The 23,049-nt window shown below is 48.9% G+C and overlaps 1 protein-coding gene and 1 non-coding gene across 2 annotated transcripts; both read right to left on the reverse strand.

Annotated features, from left to right (window-relative positions):
- Positions 1–1,762: 1,762 nt before the first annotated feature.
- Positions 1,763–19,671, reverse strand: LOC100821883 (putative disease resistance RPP13-like protein 3). Its single transcript, XM_024455731.1, has 7 exons — positions 19,385–19,671; positions 17,111–17,425; positions 16,567–16,971; positions 3,268–3,619; positions 2,967–3,150; positions 2,627–2,858; positions 1,763–2,096 (listed from the first exon to the last, which is right to left on the reverse strand). The coding sequence occupies exons 1-7, from the start codon at positions 19,420–19,422 to the stop codon at positions 1,763–1,765; spliced, it is 1,860 nt and encodes a 619-aa protein (XP_024311499.1). The 5' UTR covers positions 19,423–19,671.
- On the reverse strand, positions 8,059–8,197 carry LOC112269639. Its single transcript, XR_002961530.1, has one exon. It is a non-coding gene; the product is annotated as a small nucleolar RNA Z247 (small nucleolar RNA).
- Positions 19,672–23,049: the final 3,378 nt, after the last annotated feature.

Raw genomic sequence — 23,049 nt, forward strand, 5'->3', positions numbered from 1 at the left:
CGACTACAGATCGGTTTGCAACCATCTTATAGTCAAAGAACTGCTCCATGACGTACAGCTCACTGCCAGCATCAGATGCGCCGAATTTTGCGTCGAACGCATCCCACAGCTCTTTGGCATCCTGAATGTGCAGATAAGCATCAACGAGCTTATCTCCCAGCACACTTAGGATCGCGCTGACGACTACAACACAAGACTCTTTATACAGCTGCTCAGGAGCAACCGTTTGAGTCTTTCCGTGTTGTACCGCCCACCATGCGCCCATAGTCACAAGCCACATGTGACATTTATACTGCCACCTCTTAAAGTGCAGTGCAGTAAACATAGGTGGTTTCAAAGTAGCAGCAAATTGAACCATCGAAAATTGCCTACACATATAAGGTTTTTGGATTGTTGAAAAATTAGGTATTTTCGATGAATATTTAATCCAGAAAATCATGGGTAAAAACATGTAACATATTATGTCATGCAAACTAGACAAACTAAACAGCAATGCAAAGCGATAAAACTCGTCTAATCCACAGCATGCATAATATAACTACAGAAAAAATCAACAAGAAAAATCAGATCACGTACGGTAAGGTGTCCTTCTCCTGAGTTGGTTCCTTGGTGATGAATTTGTTGAAGTCGGTGACGAGTCCAGCGGCGTCGATCTTCACGCCGGCTGCAGCAGCCGACCTGGCAACCTCCTGGGCAGCTGCGAGCGCCTGTGCTTGCATCTGGGCAGCAGCAGTCGCCCATTGTTTGATCTGCTGCTGTGCTTGAAGTTGAGCAGCCTGCTGCTGCCGAGCTTGAGCGGCAGGCTGAGCTGCAGGATTACCGTTGTTGACCATGGTGATGAAGAAGCCGACGAGGAAGGGACATGATGAAGCGAGCAATCGTGTAAAAACGCTCCCCAAAAACCTTATCAACCGTCTCCCGGGCAGGATCTCGAAGTTCGGGGTTCGGGAGGCCTGCTCTCCCGGCGAGCTGTGCACCCAGCCGGCAGGAAAGAGTAGCAGAAGGCAGCGAACAACGATATTGGATCGTGGGTGCAACGACGGATTTTTGGCGTATTCGTTCTGAGGCCGGAAACGTCTTATTATATAGGCACGCATGCGGACGTCGGTTTAGGAAACCATCAATTTAGGAAACCTTCAGTTTAGGAAACCAACCGACGTTGATTTAGGAAACTTTCGGTTTAGGAAACCAACGGACGTTGATTTAGGAAACCTTCGTTTAGGATACCAGCCAACGTTGATTTAGGAAACCTTCAGTTTAGGAAACCAAAGTCAAATCCGCAATTATCGGGATTTGTTACGCGTCCGTAACATATTTCAACTGCGAAAAGAATAAGCAACGATCCGGACCGACTGACTCGATGAATGGGCTTTTGAGATTTTCCAGGAATTTAATTTAGTTTAGGCGTTTGTCTTATCCTAAATTCCAACGGATGAAACTGTAGCAAGCATATATTCTCTTGGCACCTGACGAAAAATGCCAAGAGTAGCTTTTGGTGGGCATTAATTCATTCATAAGCGTGGACTAAGAGTAGCAGAGCTCTGGCCTCTGGCCAAGCAAAAATATTACAGTGACATAGGTAGAACTTCTATCTCTTACTGAAAGTGACAAGGATACAACACGATCTCTTGTTTTAGTTAGCACATCTGTTTCCCTTCAACTCATGCTGCTCTTCGCCAGAAACACAGGGAACCACAGATGTCTCTATGATTTCAAGTTTCCAACTTTTCTTCGGTTCCTGACATCTTCATCCATCTCAGCTTCATCCCACATTCCATGGTAATGCTTCCTTGATGACATGGACTGTAGCAAGGCAAGGGAGGCCATGGATGCCAAAATCAAAAACGCCAACACCACCAGAGTTGATCTTTTTTTGTTTTTTTGAACTACCACCAGAGTTGCACTTAATTGAGCGGATATAGAGGCGAAGCTCCATGAGCTTCGGCATAGCCCCGTTTTCAAACATCAAATCATTGCATTCGACTGCAAACTTCTGCAACTGTTGAAATCCTCCGCTGGTGATGATGCAGGCTCCATAGACATCCAAATTGAACTCAGAGTGGGTATGTGTCCAATCATTTGAAGATCCTGTGGCTCTATCAATGCAACATAGATAGTTAACTTTTGTAGGTTGGCAAGTGTGACCAGCCATTTTGTCATCCAAAAGATTTGTCCACCAAAGAGATGAATCTCTCGGATGCTATTGAGAGCAGGGATGAATGGATCATCTCCCAGGAGGCCATCCTTTTCTCCTAAATCTAAATAGATATGTAAGGTATGAAGGTTGCATGCATCAAGTTTACAGAGGGACGACGCTAGCTTTTCCTTGTAACTTACTAATTTGTGGCCTTCTATCTCATCAGCGTCCCAATTAACTGTCAGCATCCTCAGCTTTGTCAGTTCACCAAGCTCTTGCACAAATTTCAGTGACTGCCTAAGGACATTTATGTTCCAAAGCTCTCTAGTGAAACGTGATACTGATAGATGCATCAGTCGTTGAAGCCGACTAATAGTTTCCGGAAGCGCATCAAGAGAATCATCAAATGCATTTAGTGTTTCCAGATACTGCAAGTCTCCTATTTGTCCTGGAAGCTTGGAAATTCCGGTATCATAAATGTTCAAGTACCTCAGCTGAGAGAATCTTGCAATATTTTTCAGATGATGTTCTTCCAGTCCAAAGCAACCTTCCAAGTCCAACACGCGGAGTGCATCTGACTTCAGAAAGAAAGGTATTTGCTTGCCAAACCCATACCCAAAAGCACCAATTGATCGAACATGTGACAAATCCAACTCATGAGGTTTAATCACATTACTTTCATCACCATCTCCCATCAGGGACAGCCGACGAACTTTGTTATCTGACAAATTTGTGAGATTTGAATGACTGCCTAACAAAGTACAAAAGTTCTCATCGGCACACTTAGAAATTAAGAAATCAAGGATAATGTCGTGAACTCGACAATAACATGCCTTGCCATCATATCCTATGTCCACCGGCTGTATTAAACTTCTATTAACAAGCTCATGGAAATATACATCTCCTAATTCGGCAAGATCTTCCCCATCTTCACCACGAATAAGACCCTCTGAAATCCATCTGCGCACTAAGCGCTCCCTTCGGATCTTGTAATCTTCAGGAAACAGAGCCAACTACGATAAGCAACTTCTTAAATAGTGAGGAAGCTCGAAGTAGCTCAGAGATAATATATAATTCATTGCCTCTATTTCGGAACTTTGGCCTTTTGCAAATCCAATAGAACATCGCACCTGATCCCACTCTTCTTTTGTTTGCCTAGTAGCCAACAAACTCGAGATAGAATTGATGGCCAATGGCAAACCACCACATTTTTTCAAAATATCTGCCGAGGCTTCTTTGAAGTCAAAAGGGCAGTTCTCTTCACTACCAAATATTCTCTTGTAAAATAGCTTCTTTGAATCATCTTTATTGAGTGGTTTCATTTTGTAGACAAGATCACCAATAGAAGAGCAACATGATTTAGCTACATCGTTAATCCGTGTTGTGATCATTATTCTACTGCCACATCTGTTCTTAAATAATGCACACTCCAAAATTCTCCATGTAGGTACATCCCATATATCATCGATCACTATAAGGTACCTGCATTTTAGGTTTTGAAAATCATATATTTCACATCGAATCAGTGTTCATAACATATTTGTAGTAATTTCATGAAGAGATTCATGTGCAGGGCAAGACTATGTTGATCGAATCCTATTATAGGTAGTTTCTCAAAAGAAAAGAAAAAAAATCCTATTATAGATAGCGACTTTTTTACGAGAGATAAATGATACTTTTATTGTAGTTAGAGCTAGACAAGGTGCACCGCCTTTATATTTTGCCTAGTGCAGAATTTTGACTGGTTTATTTGTGTTAAACCTTGCGCATTATACGAACTGGGCCTAGGTTTGCACTTTGTAGCACATGAATTAGCGAGATCTCAAGAAGATTGAACACATCCAACAGTGTATTCATGCTGAAGATAGTTCTGTTTGATAAAGTTCACATAGTCTTCTTACCCTAAATAAAAGTTCACGTAGTCTTTTGAGGTTAGGCCTTGGTTTATGGCCTGTTTGATTTGAAGCTACGTACGTAGTTCCAACAGGAGTTGTGGTGTGCTTTGTTTTTTCCTTCTTTCTTTCCTGTAGTACTCCTCTCTTATTATGCACAAAACTTTCGCCCAAAATTTGGCAAACTGGTGAAAGAAATAAGCACCAGGGAAATAGATTGGATCGCACAGCACATACGGCCGGCCTTGGGATCCTTTATATATTGAAGATCAGGTTTACAACCGGATTACAACAGCTCTAGTAGATAGTTAGGATTCTAACCATATGCAGATATCTAATGCGATAACAATACAAACTAACGCTACTTAATATTCTATCACCCTCCCTCTATCTCAACAGAGGGCACCAAGTTGAGATTGCGTTTACACGCCTGAAAAGCTGGAAGTGGCAGCGCCTTGGTGAATATATCTGCAACCTGATCTTTTGAAGAAATAAATTTGATAGCTAGTTTCTTCTGCGCTACTCGCTCTCTTATGAAGTGAAAATCAACTTCAATGTGCTTCGTACGTGCATGAAAGACAGGGTTTGAAGACAAGTAAGTTGCTCCAATGTTGTCACACCATAAAACTGGTGGACGATCTTCTCGAATCCCTAGTTCCTGAAGAAGAGATTGAACCCATATCAACTCGGCAGTGGCGTTAGCAAGAGCTTTATACTCTGACTCAGTGCTTGAACGGGACACCGTTGCCTGCTTACGAGCACTCCAGGCGATCAAGTTCCCACCGTAAAATACTGCATATCCCCCTGTTGATCGCCGATCATCCATGCTGCCTGCCCAGTCAGCATCAGAAAATGCAGATAACAATGAACCGGAGCAGGGCCGAAGCTGAAGACCGTGCATCATTGTGGCCTTGACATATCGCAAAATGCGCTTTACAGCAGCCCAATGTGTGCATCTAGGAGCCTGTATAAATTGGCACACTTTATTGACTGCAAAGGAGAGGTCAGGCCGAGTCATAAGAAGGTATTGCAGACCTCCTACAATACTCCGAAATCTGGTAGCTTCATCAGAAGACAGCAGGTCACCATCGAGGGCTGAGAGCTTCTCTGTAGATGACGGGGGGTATCCACCGGTTTGCACTTGAGTAGGCCAGCTCGCCGAAGGAAATCAAGGGCATATTTTTTCTGAGTAAGAAGAACACCAGAAGCTGAACGAGTCACTTCAAGGCCAAGGAAAAAATGTAGAGGCCAGAGATCCTTGACAGCAAATGCATCTCGAAGTTGGTGGATCAGCCGGTCAGTTGCAGCCGTGGATGAGCTAACCACAATGATGTCATCGACATACACAAGTAAGTACAGAGTAACACCAGGACGATGACAAATAAATAGGGATGTATCCGCAACTGAAGAGGAAAATCCCAGCTGAACTGAGCCTTGTATGCCATGCCCGGGGAGCTTGTTTCAGACCATATATTGCTTTGACCAGCCGACAGAGGTGAGTTGGACGAGAGGAATCTTCAAAGCCAGGAGGCTGCCGCATGTAAACCTCTTCATCCAAGAATCCATTGAGGAAAGCATTCTGAATGTCAAGTTGTCGAAGATGCCATCCCCTGGTGACTGCAAGAGACAACAGAATGCGTATGGTAGTAGGCTTGACAACTGGGCTGAATATGTCCTCATAATCCAAGCCATATCGTTGCTTAAAACCCTTTCCAACTAGCCGAGCCTTATATCTCTCAATGGAGCCATCAGCATGTTTTTTTGATTTTGAAAACCCACTTTGAATCAATAATATTGACACCAGACCTGGGAGGAACAAGCTGCCAAGTATCATTCTTCAAAAGAGCAGAAAATTCACTCTCCATAGCTTCCTTCCAGTGTGCATGATGAAGGGCTTGCCGATGATCAGTGGGCTCAGATTCTGGGTCTGCATGAGCGCGCGCCATGCACGTCGTGGCAAGGTAGGTGACAGTGCCGTCGGTGCGCTCCTTGATCTGTCGGATCCCACGCTGAAGACGCGTAACAGGACGATGAGCAGCAGCAGGAGGTGATGGAGGCTCGGGTGGTGGGGCCGCTGCCGGTGAGGCCGGCGCTGTAGCGGTAGAGGGCGCTGGAGATGCAGACGCCTGAGTCAGAGAGGCAGCTGATGGCATTGGAGATGCAGGTGCCGCCCGACCAGGAGTAGCAGGTGGAGAAAAATCACCATGATCAGCTCCATTATCATCATCAAGAGGTACCAACCGAGCTCCACGTCCAGGCCCTGCACCATGATTAGCAACAAGCAAGGGGGAATACGCAATATCTCCAAATTGGCCAGCCATAGGAAGGGAAGTACTAGTACTGGAAGGTTGAGGTGTGACCGAAGGAAGATTAGAGAAAGGGAAAATAGTTTCATCAAAAACAACATCCCTTGAAATATACATACGATTCGAAGGAACGTGAAGACATTTATAGCCCTTATGAATTGAGCTATACCCGAGAAAGACACATTTCTTAGAACGAAATTCTAACTTGCGATGATTGTAAGGGCGTAGGTGGGGCCAGGCACGGCCAAAGACTTTGAAGAAGGTATAATCAGGGACCTCTCCAAGAAGACGCTCAAGCGGAGTTTGCATATGAATAACTCGACTGGGCAACCGATTTATGACAAAACAAGCAGTGGAAAATGCGTCATGCCAAAACCGAAAGGGAACAGATGCATGAGTGAGCAAGGTGAGCCCTGTCTCAACAATATGGCGATGTTTTCGTTCAGCTATACCATTCCGTTGATGAGTGTGGGGACAAGAGACACGATGAGCTATACCAATATTCTGAAAGAATACGTTAAGTTTGTGATACTCGCCACCCCAATCGGTTTGGACAAACAGAATCTTGTGATTAAGGAGTCGTTCTACATGTCGCTGAAACTGAAGAAAGACTTGGAAAACTTCAGATTTATGTTTGAGAAAATAAATCCAAGTAAAACGACTAAAAGCATCAACAAAGCTGACATAGTATTTATGACCACTAGTAGAAACTTGGGCAGGGCCCCACACATCTGAATATATGATTTGAAGAGGTTTAGATGTTGCACGAGTGGAAAGAGAAAAAGGCAACTGATGACTCTTGCCCTGTTGACAAGCGTCACAAACTGCATTATTATGAAGATGTTCAGAAGGAAGATCATGACGACACAAAATATGCTGGATAATTGGAGATGCCGGATGACCGAGACGACAATGCCATTGCTCACGGGACACCTTGACACCACTGAAGACGCTCTTGACTGAAGGAACATCAAACTTATAGAGACTTCCACGCCAGCGACCACTAAGGATTGTTTCCCTCGTACCCCGATCCTTAACAAAAAGATCGTCAGGATGAAACTCAACAAGAACATTATTATCTTTTGTTAGTTTGCGAACAGATACTAGATTTCGTGTAACATCAGGAACATGAAGAACTTTTTTGAGTTGAAGGGAATGAAAGGAAGGAGTTGGAAGAATTGACTGGCCATATGTAATATGCGCATACCTGACCCATTAGCAGTGTGCACTTGGTTCTTGCCGTGGTAGTGTTCCTTGACATTGAGCTTGTCAAGCTCATTGGTGAGGTGATCGGTAGCCCCTGTGTCCGCATACCAGCCGCTGTCCACATGGTACGAAGAAGTATGTCCCTGTGTAGCAGCAGCAACTTGCCGATCCAAGTACCGGCCATCATTACCGGCTCCTAGAAACTCGCATTGAAACCGCTTGAAACAGCGAGACGCGACATGACCGACCCGTTCGCAGATTTGACAAACAGGACGATCACGGGAGTTGTTGTTGAAGTTGGAGCCGCCACCGCGGTTTTAGTTGTTGAAGTTGTTGCCGCCACCATAGTTGGCTGGAGGAGGTTTGGCGGCACCACTCGGTTTCCCTCCCTGACGAGAATCAGATCGGGAGGAAGGAGGACGATTGTTGCCGCCACCTCCAGTTTTGTTGCCGTAGGAGACCGTGTTGGCCGAGTGGATGTTGGAGTTGAACTCGGCCTTGCGGTTCTCGATGCGCTGCTCGGTGTTGAGCATATGGGAATAGAGATCACGCACGGGCATCGGATCGGTGCGGGAAGACACAACTTCAACGAGAGGATCATAGTCGCTATCCAATCCGGCAAGCAAGTAGGAGATAAACTCCTCTGGCCGGAGGGTCTGTCCGATTGTTGTAAGAGTATCAGACAGAATCTTGACTTTGTTGAAGTAGACAGCAATGGAGTCGCCGTTCTTCTTGGTAGCCGCCAACTGCGAGCGAATCTGCATCGACTTGGCAGTGGACTGTGACGAGAAGCTGCTGGACAAAGTCGACCACGCCTCACTGGCCGTGGTAGCAAGCAGGACCATGCCCAGGACTCCCTCGGTAAGAGAGGAGAGAATCGCTGAGAGTATGGCTTGATCTTGTTGAACCCAAGCAGTATGTGCAGGGTTTGGTAAAGTTGGGGAGGCATCCTTCTCCGAAGCACGAGGGTTGGGAATCATCTTGTCTGGAGGAGGGAACGTGCCATCTATATACCCCATGAGAAGATGACTCTTCAGAATAGGGATCATCTGAGCGCGCAAGAGCAGGTAGTTGTCGGGCGTGAGTTTAATGGTGATCAAGTTGGTGAAGTTGAAGGGGCCGGCCGCTGAGGAAGAAGAAGTGGAAGACATGTTTGGTGTAGATCGGAAAGCTCTGATACCATGAAAGAAATAAGCACTAGGGAAATAGATTGGATCGCACAGCACATACGGCCGGCCTTGGGATCCTTTATATATTGAAGATCAGGTTTACAACCGGATTACAACAGCTCTAGTAGATAGTTAGGATTCTAACCATATGCAGATATCTAATGCGATAACAATAAAAACTAACGCTACTGAATATTCTATCAACATCACCAATGAGCTCCTCCTCGCCTCCCCCGCGGGAGGTTGCCACCAGCCTCACGCCGGCGCACTCCCCCCGTTCCGTCGCCTAGCCCCGTCCCTGCAGGTGAGGATTCCATCTACCGCGTCCTTAACTCCCTGACCCCATCCCCGCCTAGCTCTTGCAGGGCTAGCCCCAACTCGCATGGCTTGTCACCATCGCTCCAGATTCTCCGCCGGTTGGAAATCCCCGCTGCTCGCGCCCTGCCGAGGGCGCAGATTCAGTCCTTTGCCGTGGTGTGAAGTCGCGTCATTACTCCCGCCCGGGCCAAGGCTGTACGCGTCGCAGGGCGCGTGCCCGGGCCAAGGCTGTTGCGGCTGCTGTGTCTGCTGCCCCCAACGTCAACAACATTGATGAGGAAAGCCAGGGATGGACGCTGGTCTCCCCGAGGCGCCGGCGCGGCCCGGCTGGCTTACCCCGTTCCCGCCCAGGCAATTACGCTGGCCAGCGCCGGGCTGGTGAGGCGTTAAATGCCGCCGGGCGTGGCTGTGGCTATAAGAAGTGGTTCAGGGGAGAATGCTTCCGGTGTCTTCAGCCCGGCCACCGCAAAGTTGAGTGTAGAGATCCACTTCGGTGTATTGCTTGCAAGCTGGTTGGGCACCTCGCTCGCCAGTGTCCTTCTAAGCGGCGGACTGCAAGCGGTTCTAGCAACATGGGCTCGCGTGGCCTGAGTTTGCTGGGCGCTGCCTGCTCTGGGGACCATCCCGGTGAGGCGCACCGCAAGCCGCTAGAGGACTTTGCTGTGATCACGTCCTCGCCAGCCATGGGAGAGATGACCAAGATGCTGCGGGCTACGGCTATGGTCATTACGGCCCATGGTGGTTTCGCGCACCTCTCCAATGTGGCCATTGGGCGTGCTCTCGCCCAAGATCTGCATCTCCGGCCGGAGGTGGTGGCGGTGAGCCGTTTTGGGCAGGGTGACCTGATGGCGCGTTTTGCCAAGCCTTGGCAGCGCGATTTGGCCAGGGACGCCGGCGTGTTCACCTGCCAAGGTGCCCCTTTCACCCTCTCTCCTTGGACGCCAACCCAGGATGGCACTCACTGCCAATGGAAGTATTACTGCCGGCTTGCGGTGGAGAAGCTGCCGCTCCAGGCGTGGAACATGCGGGCTCTCCAGGAGCTGCTGCGCGGCAAGTGCCTCGTCGACTGCATCGAGGAGCAGTCCGAGTCCCTCCACAACACTGAATTCTGCTACATTTGGGTCTGGGCCTTTAACCCGGATCGGCTGCCGCGCGTCCTCTACACCGACATTGTGGACACCATTGCCGAGCCTCGCGCTCGCCATGGCCAGCCGGTGGGCCACCCGCGGGATGATGGCCGTGACGGCCCGAAGTTCCGCGTCCTCGTCCACCTCGACACGACTAAGGACTTCTCGCCTCTGGAACCCCTCTCGCCGGTCAGCGTGGCTTCCGGCCTGCCTTCCGGCTCCTCGGAGGATTTTCGGCCTTGGCCGGTGGTCGAGCGGTTCTCCTACACCAAGCACCTCATGGATAGCATTGAGCCGCCTCCCCCGTTCCGTGCCTCCGTCCACTCTAGGCTCGGTGCTAGGCGTCACGATGAGGATGCGGATTGCGGAGGGGACGGTCGCGGCTTGTCTCCCTGCCAGTTCCGAAGCTGGCGTGAGGCGCTGCGGCGCTCGCGCCGACGAGGCGGTGGCCCCCACCAGAACCCGGGGTCAAAGCGGTGGTGGCTGTGCCGTCTCTACGGTGGGCCCCACCGGTGCTGAGGCCCGTGGCACCTGTGCTGAGGTAGTGGAGCCCGCCTGTGCTGAGGCGGTGGCACCCCTCCACGTTGGGGCGCAAAGCGACGACTCCCGTGAAGCGGACGACCGTCAGGACAGCTCGAATGTCGCGCCGCGACGCAGACGTGGGCGTCGATCTCGCCCCAGCCGCTCTGTCTCTAGCGCCCACTCCTGCTGTCACCCTGCCCCTGTCTCGGTCCTTGTGGAACAAGCTTGGAACCCTGTGGATGTCGTTTTGCCACCTGTGGTGCAGACAGAGATGCCCCTGGCGACAGTCGTTAGCCCCTCTTGAGAGACGACGCTGGGTACGCGGCCGCCCCCTTTTCTGGAACCCTGCATGCTCCCTTCCAGGTCCCCCGTGCAGCAGCTCTGGGACGAGCTGACGCGCACCGACCCGCTCCGCGTGGAGGTGGAGGCCACCAGGCTGAGTGCGGAATTTGGAATCTTCAACCACCATTCGCTTGGAATCTCGCCGCCTAGGGGGCGCTCGCCTAGCTACTCGCCTGCCGAGTCCCCTTCCGTGCTGGTGCCTCATCTGGGCCGCAGCCCAAGTTATGAGTCTCCTGGTCCTACCGTGGGCTCCCCACCTCGGGGCTCGAGGACTTCACCAACTTCAACCTGGCCGGGCCGGATGATGGGCCGGATGATGGGCCGGCTGCTGGGCCTGCGCTCGCGCACCCCCCCCCCCTTTGCTGTGGGCCGTCCCCGGAGCCAGGATAGCCTTGGAACATCTGAGTATTTCGGCCAGGCTTCCCCCCGGTGGCCCAGCTCAGGCTTCCGAAGCTCGATTGCCCTGCTCGACACCACCATGCAGCGCCTCGAGATTGATGGCTTTGCCTCCCTGATGGCTGGCCTCCTCTGCCACCTTCCGCCTTCTATCCTGGGACCCGCGCCGCTCGATCTGCCGGTGCCGGCTGCTTGGCAGGCGGCCACCCTGGTGGAAGCTACGCCCGAGGTGGGTGCCCCCACGCCGAGGCGTAGCCGCCGCCTCGCGGGGGCTGCTTCCTCCCCCCTTACAATCGAGCAGCGGGCCCAGGCTCGGATCGCCCAGCAGATGGAGGTTCTTCACTCCGCCAGTGAGTTCGGCGCCTCTACCGACCTGAAGATGAAGGAGAAGTTCGCCAGCCCGCTCTCTCCTCACCTCGTGAGGAGGCTGGCCCGTGTGACCCGCGCTGAGTCCTCGGCGCGCATCGATCTCCCAGATGGCGAGCTCCAGCAGCTGCTGGAGGATCCCGCCTAGATGATGTGGCCGCCTGTCGCGCCGATGCACCACCTGTTCCCGATGACTGTCGCGATTACCTCCCCTGCGTGTGAGTGTTTGTTCTTCAAATTGGCCGTCAGTTGTCCTGAGCGGCCTTGCTGTGTTGTTGTTCTTAGGGATTGTTCTCCAAACTGGCCGCCAACTGTTCTGGCCGGCCTTGAGTTTGTTTGCTGGTCCTCTTGGACCGGTCTGTCTGTTGCTGCTGCTTTGTTCCTAACATGAATGAAAATCCTAGAATTCTTAACTGGAACATACGTGGTCTCAATACCCTGGCCCAGCGAGCGTACACTAGGTGCCTCATTGACCAGCTGAATTGCTCGGTGCTCTGCCTCTAGGAAACGAAGCTTGCGGTAGTGAGCCCGGCGTTACGTTTGGACATCACTGGCCCCCGGCTCTCTGGCTGTGCAGACCGGCTCGCTGCGGGCACTAGAGGTGGGATCATGATCCTTTGGGACCCTGACCGTTTCCACGGCACGGTGGTTGATGTGGGAGAGTTCTCTCTCACGGTCCAGCTCGCGCCTTGCACTGGGGAAGCGCCCTGGTGCATCACCTCCGTTTACGATCCCAACAACGACCCCTCTCGGCTGCGTTTCCTTCATGAACTCAGGCGTATCCGCACCTTGTTTGCGCTGCCTTGGCTTGAGGTGGGGGACTTCAACCTGATTGTCGCGGCGGAGGATAAGAGCTCCACCAACCTCAACCGTAGGATGATGCGGCACTTCCGAGACGCCCTGAACTCTTGTCTTCTCAAGGAGTTGAAGCTGGTCGGCCGGAGGTTCACCTGGACCAATGAGCAGGACTCCCCGGTCCTAGTGAAGCTCGACCGCGCTTTCTGTGATGTTGCGTGGGACATCCGTTTCTCCTCGACGTGTCTTGTTCCCCTTGCCACCTCCCCTTCCGACCATTGCCCTCTGGTCATTCACTGCCCTGAGGCCATCCGGTGGAAGCGGCCCTTCAGGTTCGAGGCTTTCTGGCCGCATGTCACCGGGTTCATGGGCATCGTCCAGAACTCGTGGAGCCGCCCCTGTCCGCTCAGCTGCCCGGTTGCGGCCCTGAATTTCAAGCTCGGCCGGGCGGCGGCCGACCTCTCCGCCTAGCATAGGAACCAGATTGGGAGCACCAAGTTGCAGCTCACGCTCACCCAGGAGACCATCCTCCTACTTGATTCGGCTCAGGAGGAACGGCAGCTCCTTCCGCATGAGCTCAACCTGTGGAAGAGCCTCAAGAGTAGGGTGTTGGGCCTTGCCGTCATTGAGAGGATCCGTATCAAGCAACGGTCACACGTCAACTGGTTGTGTCTTGGGGATGCGAACTCCAAGTTCTTCCACATCAAGGCTAATGGCAGGCGCCGCCGCAACTGCATCTCCTCCATCTCTGATGGGCAGCGTGTGGCGGTGGAGCACGATCAGAAGGAGGGGATCATTTGGAGGTTCTTCCAGGGCCTGCTGGGTGCCCCCTCGGATGCGGCCCACTCCTTCGACTGGGCCGCTCTTGGGCTGCCGCAGGTGGACCTGGAGGGCCTTGACGCGCCTTTCTCAGAAGAGGAGGTGTGGCAGGCCATCAGTGACTCCACCTTGGGCCATGCCCCCGGCCCAGACGGCCTCTCGGGCTCTTTCTTTCGGGCTGTGTGGCCGGCGATCAAGGGGGACGTCCTCCGCGCGTTCGGCCAGCTGTTCTTCGGCAACTCCTCGGCCTTGGAGTCCGTTAACACGTCGACCATTGTGTTGCTTGCCAAGCGGGCTGATGCCTCGGAGGTCAGGGATTACCGCCCAATAAGCCTCATGCATAGCGTGGCCAAGCTGTTCATGAAGGTTTTGGCGTCCCGTCTAGCCAAAAAGATTGACCTGCTTGTCTCCGCCTCGCAATGCGCCTTCATAAAAGGTCGGTGTATTCAGGACAATTTTTTGTTCGTGCAAAACCTTCTGAAGGATCTGCATAGGAAGAAGAAAGCCGGTTGTGCTCCTCAAGCTCGACATTCCTAAGGCGTTCGACTCCGTGTCTTGGCCCTATCGATATGCTTAGGGCGCGGGGTTTTAGTTGCCGCTGGACGGATTGGATCTCCATTCTCCTCTCCACGTCCTCCTCCCGCGTTCTTCTCAATGGGGTGGCTGGGCCATCTATACGGCATAGGCGCGGCAAGGAGATCTGCTTTCCCCCTTCCTCTTCATTCTCGCCATGGAGCCTCTCCAGTGGCTCATCAAGCTGGCTGCTGATGCTGGTGCCATATCCTGGATGCCCGGTAGGCCGGAGTACTCGCGCACCTCCCTTTATGCTGATGACGCTGTTGTTTTCCTCAACCCCATCAAGAGCGAGATGCTCGTGATTAAGGAGATTCTTGAGGTGTTTGGCAAGGTCTCGGGGCTGCAGGTTAATTTCTCAAAGTGCGCAGCCTACCCGGTGCGCTGTGATGGCTTGGACTTAGCAGACATCCTCCAGCCGCTAGCAGTGCCGATTGCCGCGCTCCCCTGTACCTACCTCGGCATGCCGCTTTCCCTCCGGTGGCCTAAGAGGGCGGAGCTGCAGCCGCTCCTGGACAAGATCGGCAAGAGGCTGGCCTCCTGGAAGCATGGCCTGCTCTGAGCGGCGGGGCGCCTGGTGCTCCTGCGTTCCGTACTCTCAGCCATGCCAATTTACAGCATGACCACGCTTCAACTCCCGGCATGGTTCATTAACGATTGTGATCATCTCCGCTGGCTGTGGGCAGCAAAGGACTCTGCTATTGGAGGCCAATGCAAGGTGGCCTGGCGCGCGGTTTGCCGGCCGCAATGCCTAGGCGGTCTTGGGGTGCTCGACCTGGCTTTGCTCAGCCGCGCCTTGCGCCTCCGCTGGCTGTGGCACGAGCGGGTGGCCACTGACAAGCCCTGGCTTGGCCTCCCGGTGCCTTGCTCGGACATGGATCGCGAGCTCTTTGCGGTGGCCACGCGGGTGACCCTCGACGATGGCAAAACCGCCTCCTTCTGGCACAATAGCTGGCTTGGCCATGCCTTCGCTCTTTAGGCTCTCCTCCAGGAAGAACCGGTTAGTTGCCAATGCCATCCGTGGCGGCAGGTGGGTTTTTGACCTACAGGGCAGAATCTCTGCCGAGGAATTGGGCGAATTCGTGGAGCTGTGGGCGCGTGTCAACGAGATTACGCTGACGAGGGAGCGCGACCTCTTCACCTGGCGTTTCTCCCCTTCCGGCCAATACTCCTCCAGATCCGCGTACCGGATTCAGTTCCTCGGCGCCGTGTCCACGCGGTTTGTGGCAGACATCTGGCAGGTCAAGGCCACGTCCAAGAGCAAGTTCTTCCTCTGGCTTCTCGCGAAGGACCGGCTGCTCACGGCGGATGTGCTCTTGAGGCGTGGGTGGCCGAACTGCTATTTTTGTCAGCTTTGCCAGCGAAGCCTTGAGACAAGTTCTCACCTGTGCTTCGAGTGCCATTGGGCGAACACGGTCTGGGACCTGGTCGGGGTGCGTGTCCGGCTGCCAAGCCTCTGCCATGAAAATTGGCCGTCGTGTCGCACCCCGTTCGAGTGGTTCAAGGGACTGTCCAGGTGTCGGGCCGCCGATCGCCCTAAGGCCAAGACGATTGCCCTGACCACTCTATGGGAGATCTGGCTGGAGCGAAACCGCCGGATTTTCCAAGGCGTTGAGCTCTCACCCGGCCAGCTCGTCTCCCGTATCCAGGAAACGATGGGACTCTGGAATCTGGCCTTTGGAAGTTCCCGGATGCTGCGAGAGTAGGCGTGCCCTCCGCCGGCCTGCCCGGCCCTTTTTCTTTTCTTCTTTCTCCTTTCTGCCTTCTTCGTTTTGTATTTGCTCCCCTCGAGCGCCTGTGCTGTATTTTTCTCCTTCTATGAATGAAAACGGCAGCCCCACCTGCCAGGCTTTCAAAAATATTCTATCAACTGGTGGTGATCAATATATACATTGTGAAAAGTATGGAATAACACAGGTGAGATCATACAGAATAGTCTGGCATTAGTTGTGAAGAGAAGATTTTCAAAGTTCAAAACCAAAAATTAAAGTACTCCCTCCATCCAATAAAGGATGTTTCAACTTTCACTAAATTTGAATGCATCTATACACTAAGTCATGTCTAGATACATCCAAATTTTGACAAACTTGAGACATCTTTTGTTGGACGGAGGGAGAAGCAAAGTTCATAAATAATGTTCATAATTAAAATGCACGTAGTCAAACTTCTCTAAATTCGAATCAGGATATCATTAGATCATCATGAATGTTCTTTATAAGTTTTTGCCAACATATTCGTATGAGAAGTTCAGGTCGAAGTTTCATGTGATCGTACTCATATGCAAAACATTATTTATGCAGGAACGGGAGGACGGAGTATCAAACTATGGCGGTGCAAGTAAGGCTGTAATCTAATATTAAAAATATAACCGTACAAATTACTAGTTTTAGGCTTGTAGCAAACCAGTAGGCCAACACTAAACGAAAATGCTACTAATTCAATATTCTCATAAAAGTGTTCTGTCAAAAACTTTGAATCGAAATTATGTAAATAGCTCTAGTTTATAACAGTTACTCTCTCCGTTGCAAAATTCTTGTCGTGGTTTTAGTTCAAATTCTAAAAGCATGACAAAAATTTAGGAACGGAGTGAGTACGTACCATTTATTTTCCAGGAATTCTCTGATCTGGCTGATTTTGGCTTGTTGATCCCCTGACCGGCCATGAATCTTTCCTCCGTTGCTGATTTGAGATAATACTGAACTCAAAATCTTGGTCATGTCAGGATCTCGTGAAATCGACACCATAGCCTGGCATTCAAAGTTTGCTCCAAGCTTTTGATAGACTTGGTTGGCAAGAGTAATCTTGCCTAAACCTCCATATCCAACAAGGGAGACAAATTTCAGGTGGCGTGTCGATTCATCACCGTCCTGGCCCAGATACCTTACAAGCTCATCTCTTGGGCCATCGATGCCAACAAGCTCTGATGCATCTTTAATAACAGCCATGACTCGGGGGTCAACTTTTGCATTTCTAGGCTTGGCAGAGAACCCATCAATGGTGTACCTTTTGTTGTCGATCAAGATATGAAGGATCAAATGAGTGATAATATTTGATGTAGGGCCATATGTATATGAAATGAATGGACAATGGTTATAATAAACAAAATGGGAGCATGCCAAGGCCACTTCCTGTTTTCATGTACCTTGCATATCTCTCGCTCACTTCCTTGACTTGGTCCTTGATGTGTTTCACCTCCTTGGCGATCTCATGACGGGTCTTGATATCTTTTACCTTTCTCTTGCATTTGCTAATAAGGTCCATGAAGCCACTATCATTAGAACTGGACTCAGGTTCAACGAGTTGCATGAACTTGTCGATGTTGTCCTCGATGTCATAGGACAGGTCTCGCACAGCCTTCACACGGATCTTTGCTTGCTCATCGGGTTGCTCCACGTCCGACATCACCAGAAGGAACGCATGCATGGCCTCGAGCTCTTTCCTCAGGAACTTGATGTCACTGTTAGTTTAATATTGCCTAATCAAAGTTAGTGCACGTAATAGCAGTGTCCTAGTTGTAATCGGATCAGAGTCTTTAGTGTGTCCGTGTACAAATATAGCTAGGAGTCTAGGTTCAGGTTACAGCGTGAATTGGTGTCCGATTAGGACTAGTAGCCGGTCGTTGTGTGTGTATATATACACACGTATAGGGCTGCCTTGTACTGGGACGTCAAGAGGGTTGTAACATGAGATTTACAAGAGAAATAAAGAGACAAGGCACGATAAGTGCCTATGGCCATAATTTGGTGATCCTCGTGTGCGTCTTCATGTGATTGATTTTTGGGCAAACCCAACAGTCACCGTGGACGCCTTTGAGCAGCTTGTATTCATCGCTCAGCATGGCGGATAACTTCCCCAGAACGGAGCCCATGGCCCCAGTGGATGTGCTCACCATGACATCGGCCATTGTTGTATGCTCAGCTAGCTCGCTCTGTTCTGTCTCTCTGTTCGTCTGTGTTGGTGGGTTAACTCAAAATGATATTGCCAATGCAGTGCTGGCTTCTTTGGTGATAAGGTCAAGCAAATTAATGTACCTCTACAGTTGACAATTTACAGATCTGGATCAGTTTCTTCTGCGCATTGAATAACAGAGCACTGGCAGGCATCAAACAAGTATATCCTCTACGCATTTCCACGCTCTGCACATGGATACTTGTTATGAAAATGAATCTCCAATCTCGATACTTGTCAGAGCATCTGCAAGTGTACCTATGGCTTGACGCCCTAGGTCTGCTTCCTTTACCCTTAATCACTCTTGGTATTTACTTATTATTTTTTACAAGGTTCCAGATTAGACATTTTAATTACACGCATTCATGTTTCATGAATTAGAAGGGGAGCCTTGGCGCAGCGGTACAGCTGTTGCCTTGTGACCATGAGGTCACGGGTTCGAGTCCTGGAAACAGCCTCTTGCAGAAATGCAGGGAAAGGCTGCGTACAAAAGATCCAAAGTGGTCGGACCCTTCCCCGGACCCTACGCAAGCGGGAGCTACATGCACCGGGCTGCCTTTTTTTATTCATGTTTCATGAATTGTGCTATAACTATATGCTTAATTTACCGGCTACATCATATTTGTAAACTAATTCGACAAGGTCGAACTGCTGAAGTGTTTTTTTTTCAATTGGTGAGCAGGCATGTGTTGTCTAAGTCACAACTGATGTGCAAAGTGGTCAAAGGTCACCACTGACGAGTCACTAAGTAGAACTGTCAGTGGAGTGGTAACTAGGTTGGCGTTGCGTCATCGTCATCTCAGGGTGGCATCCTGAGTCACTGCTGAAGAGGGCTTATAAAAGACCCGTCAATGTTGCCCGTCATCAGTGAAGGGTCCTATACTCCTATTAGTATTAGGCAACCGATAAGGAGGCCACGCGCCTCGCCGGAGAGGCGCAACAGATCTTGCAATCGACCTCTATGGCTGTACTTTGACTACACCATGGCGCTATTTAATTTCTCTCAGCAGATGCTGACAATTCTGTGCGCCACATCAGGGTGTCTGTATTGGCTTCGATTAGTTGAATACCATTGGAACAAGTTCTTGCCTAAGACATCAATTGTTTCTACACGTCAGGGTTCTTGGAATAGGTTAGGGTCAATTGATGTCTTGTGCACTTTAGTACTTCACCAGCGACTTTACATCTTTTAAGCTCGTTTGATTATTTGATAGCTAGAGCGAACCTGGATTGTAATTGAATCCAGTTAGTCTCATATTCTGCATTTACCTGTTGAGCATGAAGTACCCGAAAGTTTTGAACCAGAAATAAGTTCTCGACTGCCCGTGAGTTGATCCGAACCTTCATTCTACATGAGGAACAACTGAAATTTAAGAACAAGAAGAATGCAGGCAACCCCGTTCGCCCGATTTTTAGCTTTTAATTTCCCACGTTTAATTTTGTTTAGCAGATTTTTTTTCTAACTCACCTTGGCCCGGCGTTGACTCCCTCCATCGACGGCAGCATCCCCGGTGGTCTCCCGGCCGGCGCCCAGCAACTGCGTGGAATCCCGGCCGCAACGCGCGGCGGCGGATCTCGTCGACGGCGACCCCACGGAGGCACCACGGGGAGAGAGGACGAGGGCGGGGGATTCGGGGCAGAGGAGGAGGCGCAGTGGGTTCGGGACAGAAGAGGGACTAGGGAGCGAGTTCTATCGAAGATTGTTTTTCCTTTTTCTTTCGGGTGAGCAGTCGCCTGGTTTCTGCATTCAAAACAGTCGCCTGGAATATGTATATAAACCAGTCGCCTGGTTTATGGCGTGAAAACAGTCGGCGTGAAAAACAGTCGCATGGTTAGTTCTGGTTACACAAGGCGACTAACCAAAAATGATAAGATTTCAACTAAGCAGCAGATCCACGCCTAAGCAGCAGCAGCAGTGTGATCAGATTTCAAAAACAGGCAAACACCAAAAATGAAAATGAAATGGTAAAGCCATTTGCACCTATGTTCTAGATATATCACAGATTGCAATTTGCAAGTCCGGATCGGGTGCAATTGCGTTTCGCGATGTGCTCGATTGCGCTTCTGAATCTACCCCAAAAGGTGCTTGCAATTCAACCGAGCAAAAAAAAGATTCAGAAAAATGGAAACATTTTTAAACAAATTGCAATTGAAACAAGGATCAGGTGCAATTGCAATTCACGATGTGCTCGATTGCGCATGTGAAGGAACAGAAAAAGGTGCATGTAAATTCAATTGAACAATTTTAAGCCAGAAAATTTGAGAAAAAATAGACAACCCCAACTCATAAGAAACATGTTGCAGTAGCAGGTGCACATTACAGAATTTTATCCATTGATTTTTCACTACAGCTTGCCAAATTATTTCTAGAGACAATTCAGAATCAGCAAGGAATTTTTTTTTGCAATCCCTAGCAAAAGCCCTGCAATTACGTCTGACAAGACAAATGGATTGCACTAGTTAAAGGTGCATGCAATTTGGTGAAAAAACAGTACAAATAGTGTCGGAAGGGCAAGAATATCGGTACCTCTACAGAGATCATCGAAAAAATGAGTACCCCCCTGACAGTGTGTTTAAGTAACAGCAGAAGACCCAGACCCTTCTAGGCATCACGCAAACCAAACCCATATATACCTGGTTTTAACATGAAAAAAAAGAGTAGATACAACACATGAACATAGGGTTAGCATTCACAGTTAAAAAAAACAGCTTCCCCCTGCCAAACAACAATGTATCCAGAAGTAAGCAATACTGCAAGCACCATGGCATTCAAAGTTGCATTAATAGTGTATATTTCCACGAACAAACAACCGAAATCACAAAAATCCCGAGTTTTAGTTAAAGAAGCACATGATTTGGCCCGATGAGTAGATGCAGAAAATATAGATGCTCATAACTTCAAAGCACACACTACTAGGCGTGACATTTCCTTGAAGATGAGAAAAGAAACGTGGTCCTTTTCATTGAGACCTGCTTTGACTAGAAAATCTCTCCACATGGTAGAGCCTGCTGTTGCCAAACGTCCATTAGAATCGATGCGAAACTTCATCTCGGTTGCGACCTCAGGCTCTCTTGTGTAAATAAGGATATCGCCTTTAGTGGATGTCCTAAGGCCACTTGTTAGTGGTTGTGGAAATTTCTGAAATAATTAAGAAACCAAAAATTATACCTATGTAAAGGTTTAAAGGAAAATGAACAGAACACAATAAAAAAAGCAGGGGACGTCCTCTGATATGAACATGGGTAACATAGCCAAAAGCAATACCACAGCAAAAATGCAACCAATAAAGAGCATGCAGATTACCATTCCTCCCTTCATGTTGGTGTAGCTTAAACAATGGACAAGGAATGCTACTGCTCCAGACCCGACGTTCACAATACGATGCTTCAAATTATTTCTTTCCTCATCAGAAAGACATACACCCTTTGTGTAGACAACATCTTCTAGCTTGTAATTCACATTTGAGTTGAAAACTTCATAAGGAACTGCAGGTGCAGCAAAAAGCATCAGAAGTACAAATAAAAAATGGATTGCTAACAAAAAAAAGAACATATAAAGGAATGCTTTGTTTAATAAAAGAGACAAAATGAACCCACCATTGCTGTCAACATGAAACTTATGCTTGGAACCCTTGCCAAAGCATTCAACATAAAAGGCGTGGTTGTTCTCATTTGGAAATGAAAAAAAATAAGATTATCACCCAAAGTGAGACCATAATCAACAACAAACTGTTGCCACATTGGTCCACACAAGACAGTGACGGTCTCACGGACATCGACTACCACTGTGTATAGGTAAGAATCATAATTTATGATGGTGACCCTGCTAGACATCAAGTTGTTAAACTGATCCCGAATGTAGCATGGGACAGTCTGCACAGAAATAAAAAGGAATTAAACCAACCAAAAAATGAAACTGAATAAAAACAGTCCAGAAAACTGACCAAACATACCACATGGTCCTCAAAGAGCTCAATGAGATCAATGCAAAAGAAACTCTTCTGCCTTGGTTTTATCTTGCATGGCCCGCTTGGCTTCCCACAAACATCACAAGGGCCCTTGCGTACAGTACAAAACAATACGATTTTTAATATAACCTATTTTAAGAAAGAACCAAAGAAAGAAGAAAGGGATAGGAGTACCTGCATAGTTCCACTTCCGGCACACACTATGTGCCCTTCCCTTTGAATAACCTAGAAATGCAAAAATACATAGTTAGTACAGTGAAACTAGGGCTATATATATGGAGAAGCTACTTAAAAAAAATTTAACTAGCAATTGCAGTTGGGTATGCTTCGGATTGAAATGGAAAAGTTGTTGCAATTAATGGCATAATGCATTGCAATCAGAAAAAATGGAACTCAAATTGATGTTTAAAAGTGTAGCAATCACCAAACGTTCAAATATGACAAAATTAGGATTGCAAAAAGTTTAGATACCGCATCTGAATTTCATGGACAGTGCGCAAAAATTGACATTCATAATTATTATATGGGAAAAGACAAATATATAGCAGATGCGATTCATATACGTTTCATTTTAAAAAATCAGAGATATTGTTCCCATGGTTGTAGCTAAGTGATACGCCACTTCCCGACATGTCCTTAACCAAACCCTAACACCAGGGCAACCACTTGAATCAGGGGATTCTCTAGAATCAACACGTATGGGTATGGCCATCTCAAGTAACTAAGCTTAACTGAACCCTATCCATGAAGCAGAGAAGTAACTTAATTCATCAAGGATCAGGCACAGATAGGAACCTAACCCCCATCAAAACAGCACAAAACCATACAACAAAAAATATATCATGGCTGTAGCTAATTACAAAATTAACAAAAATATACATTGCTTAACATTGTTCTAGCATAACTGACACATAATACAAAATTCGTATAGCGTGCTTAATACCAACTGCCTGACACCAGAAGGTAAAAAATAGAATTGGGCTACTGGTGATTAGATCATGGCTGCTCCTTTTTGGAATGCAGAAGAGAAATATAAATTTACATGATTGCGCTTAGAGCTGTCCCTTTACTCTAAAAATAAGACTGAAACCTATTGATCACAACTAATTGAGTTATCAGCTGAACACACTAGCACGGCTCGCCATGAACAAAAATGGATAACAAT

Source organism: Brachypodium distachyon, chromosome 5, assembly GCF_000005505.3.
Source record: "Brachypodium distachyon strain Bd21 chromosome 5, Brachypodium_distachyon_v3.0, whole genome shotgun sequence".
Taxonomy (NCBI): domain Eukaryota; kingdom Viridiplantae; phylum Streptophyta; class Magnoliopsida; order Poales; family Poaceae; genus Brachypodium; species Brachypodium distachyon.

What these genes read in the sequence shown, in the direction of transcription:
- LOC100821883 (XM_024455731.1), bottom strand. Translation starts at nt 19,422, where the DNA reads ATGCTGCCGTCGATGGAGGGAGTCAACGCCGGGCCAAG. An exon ending in GTGAGCGAGAGATATGCAAG is followed by an intron (nt 16,972 to 17,110) that starts GTACATGAAAAC and finishes CGACAACAAAAG; the next exon opens with GTACACCATTGATGGGTTCT. An exon ending in GCAAGATTCTCTCAGCTGAG is followed by an intron (nt 2,097 to 2,626) that starts GTACTTGAACAT and finishes TTGCATTGATAG; the next exon opens with AGCCACAGGATCTTCAAATG.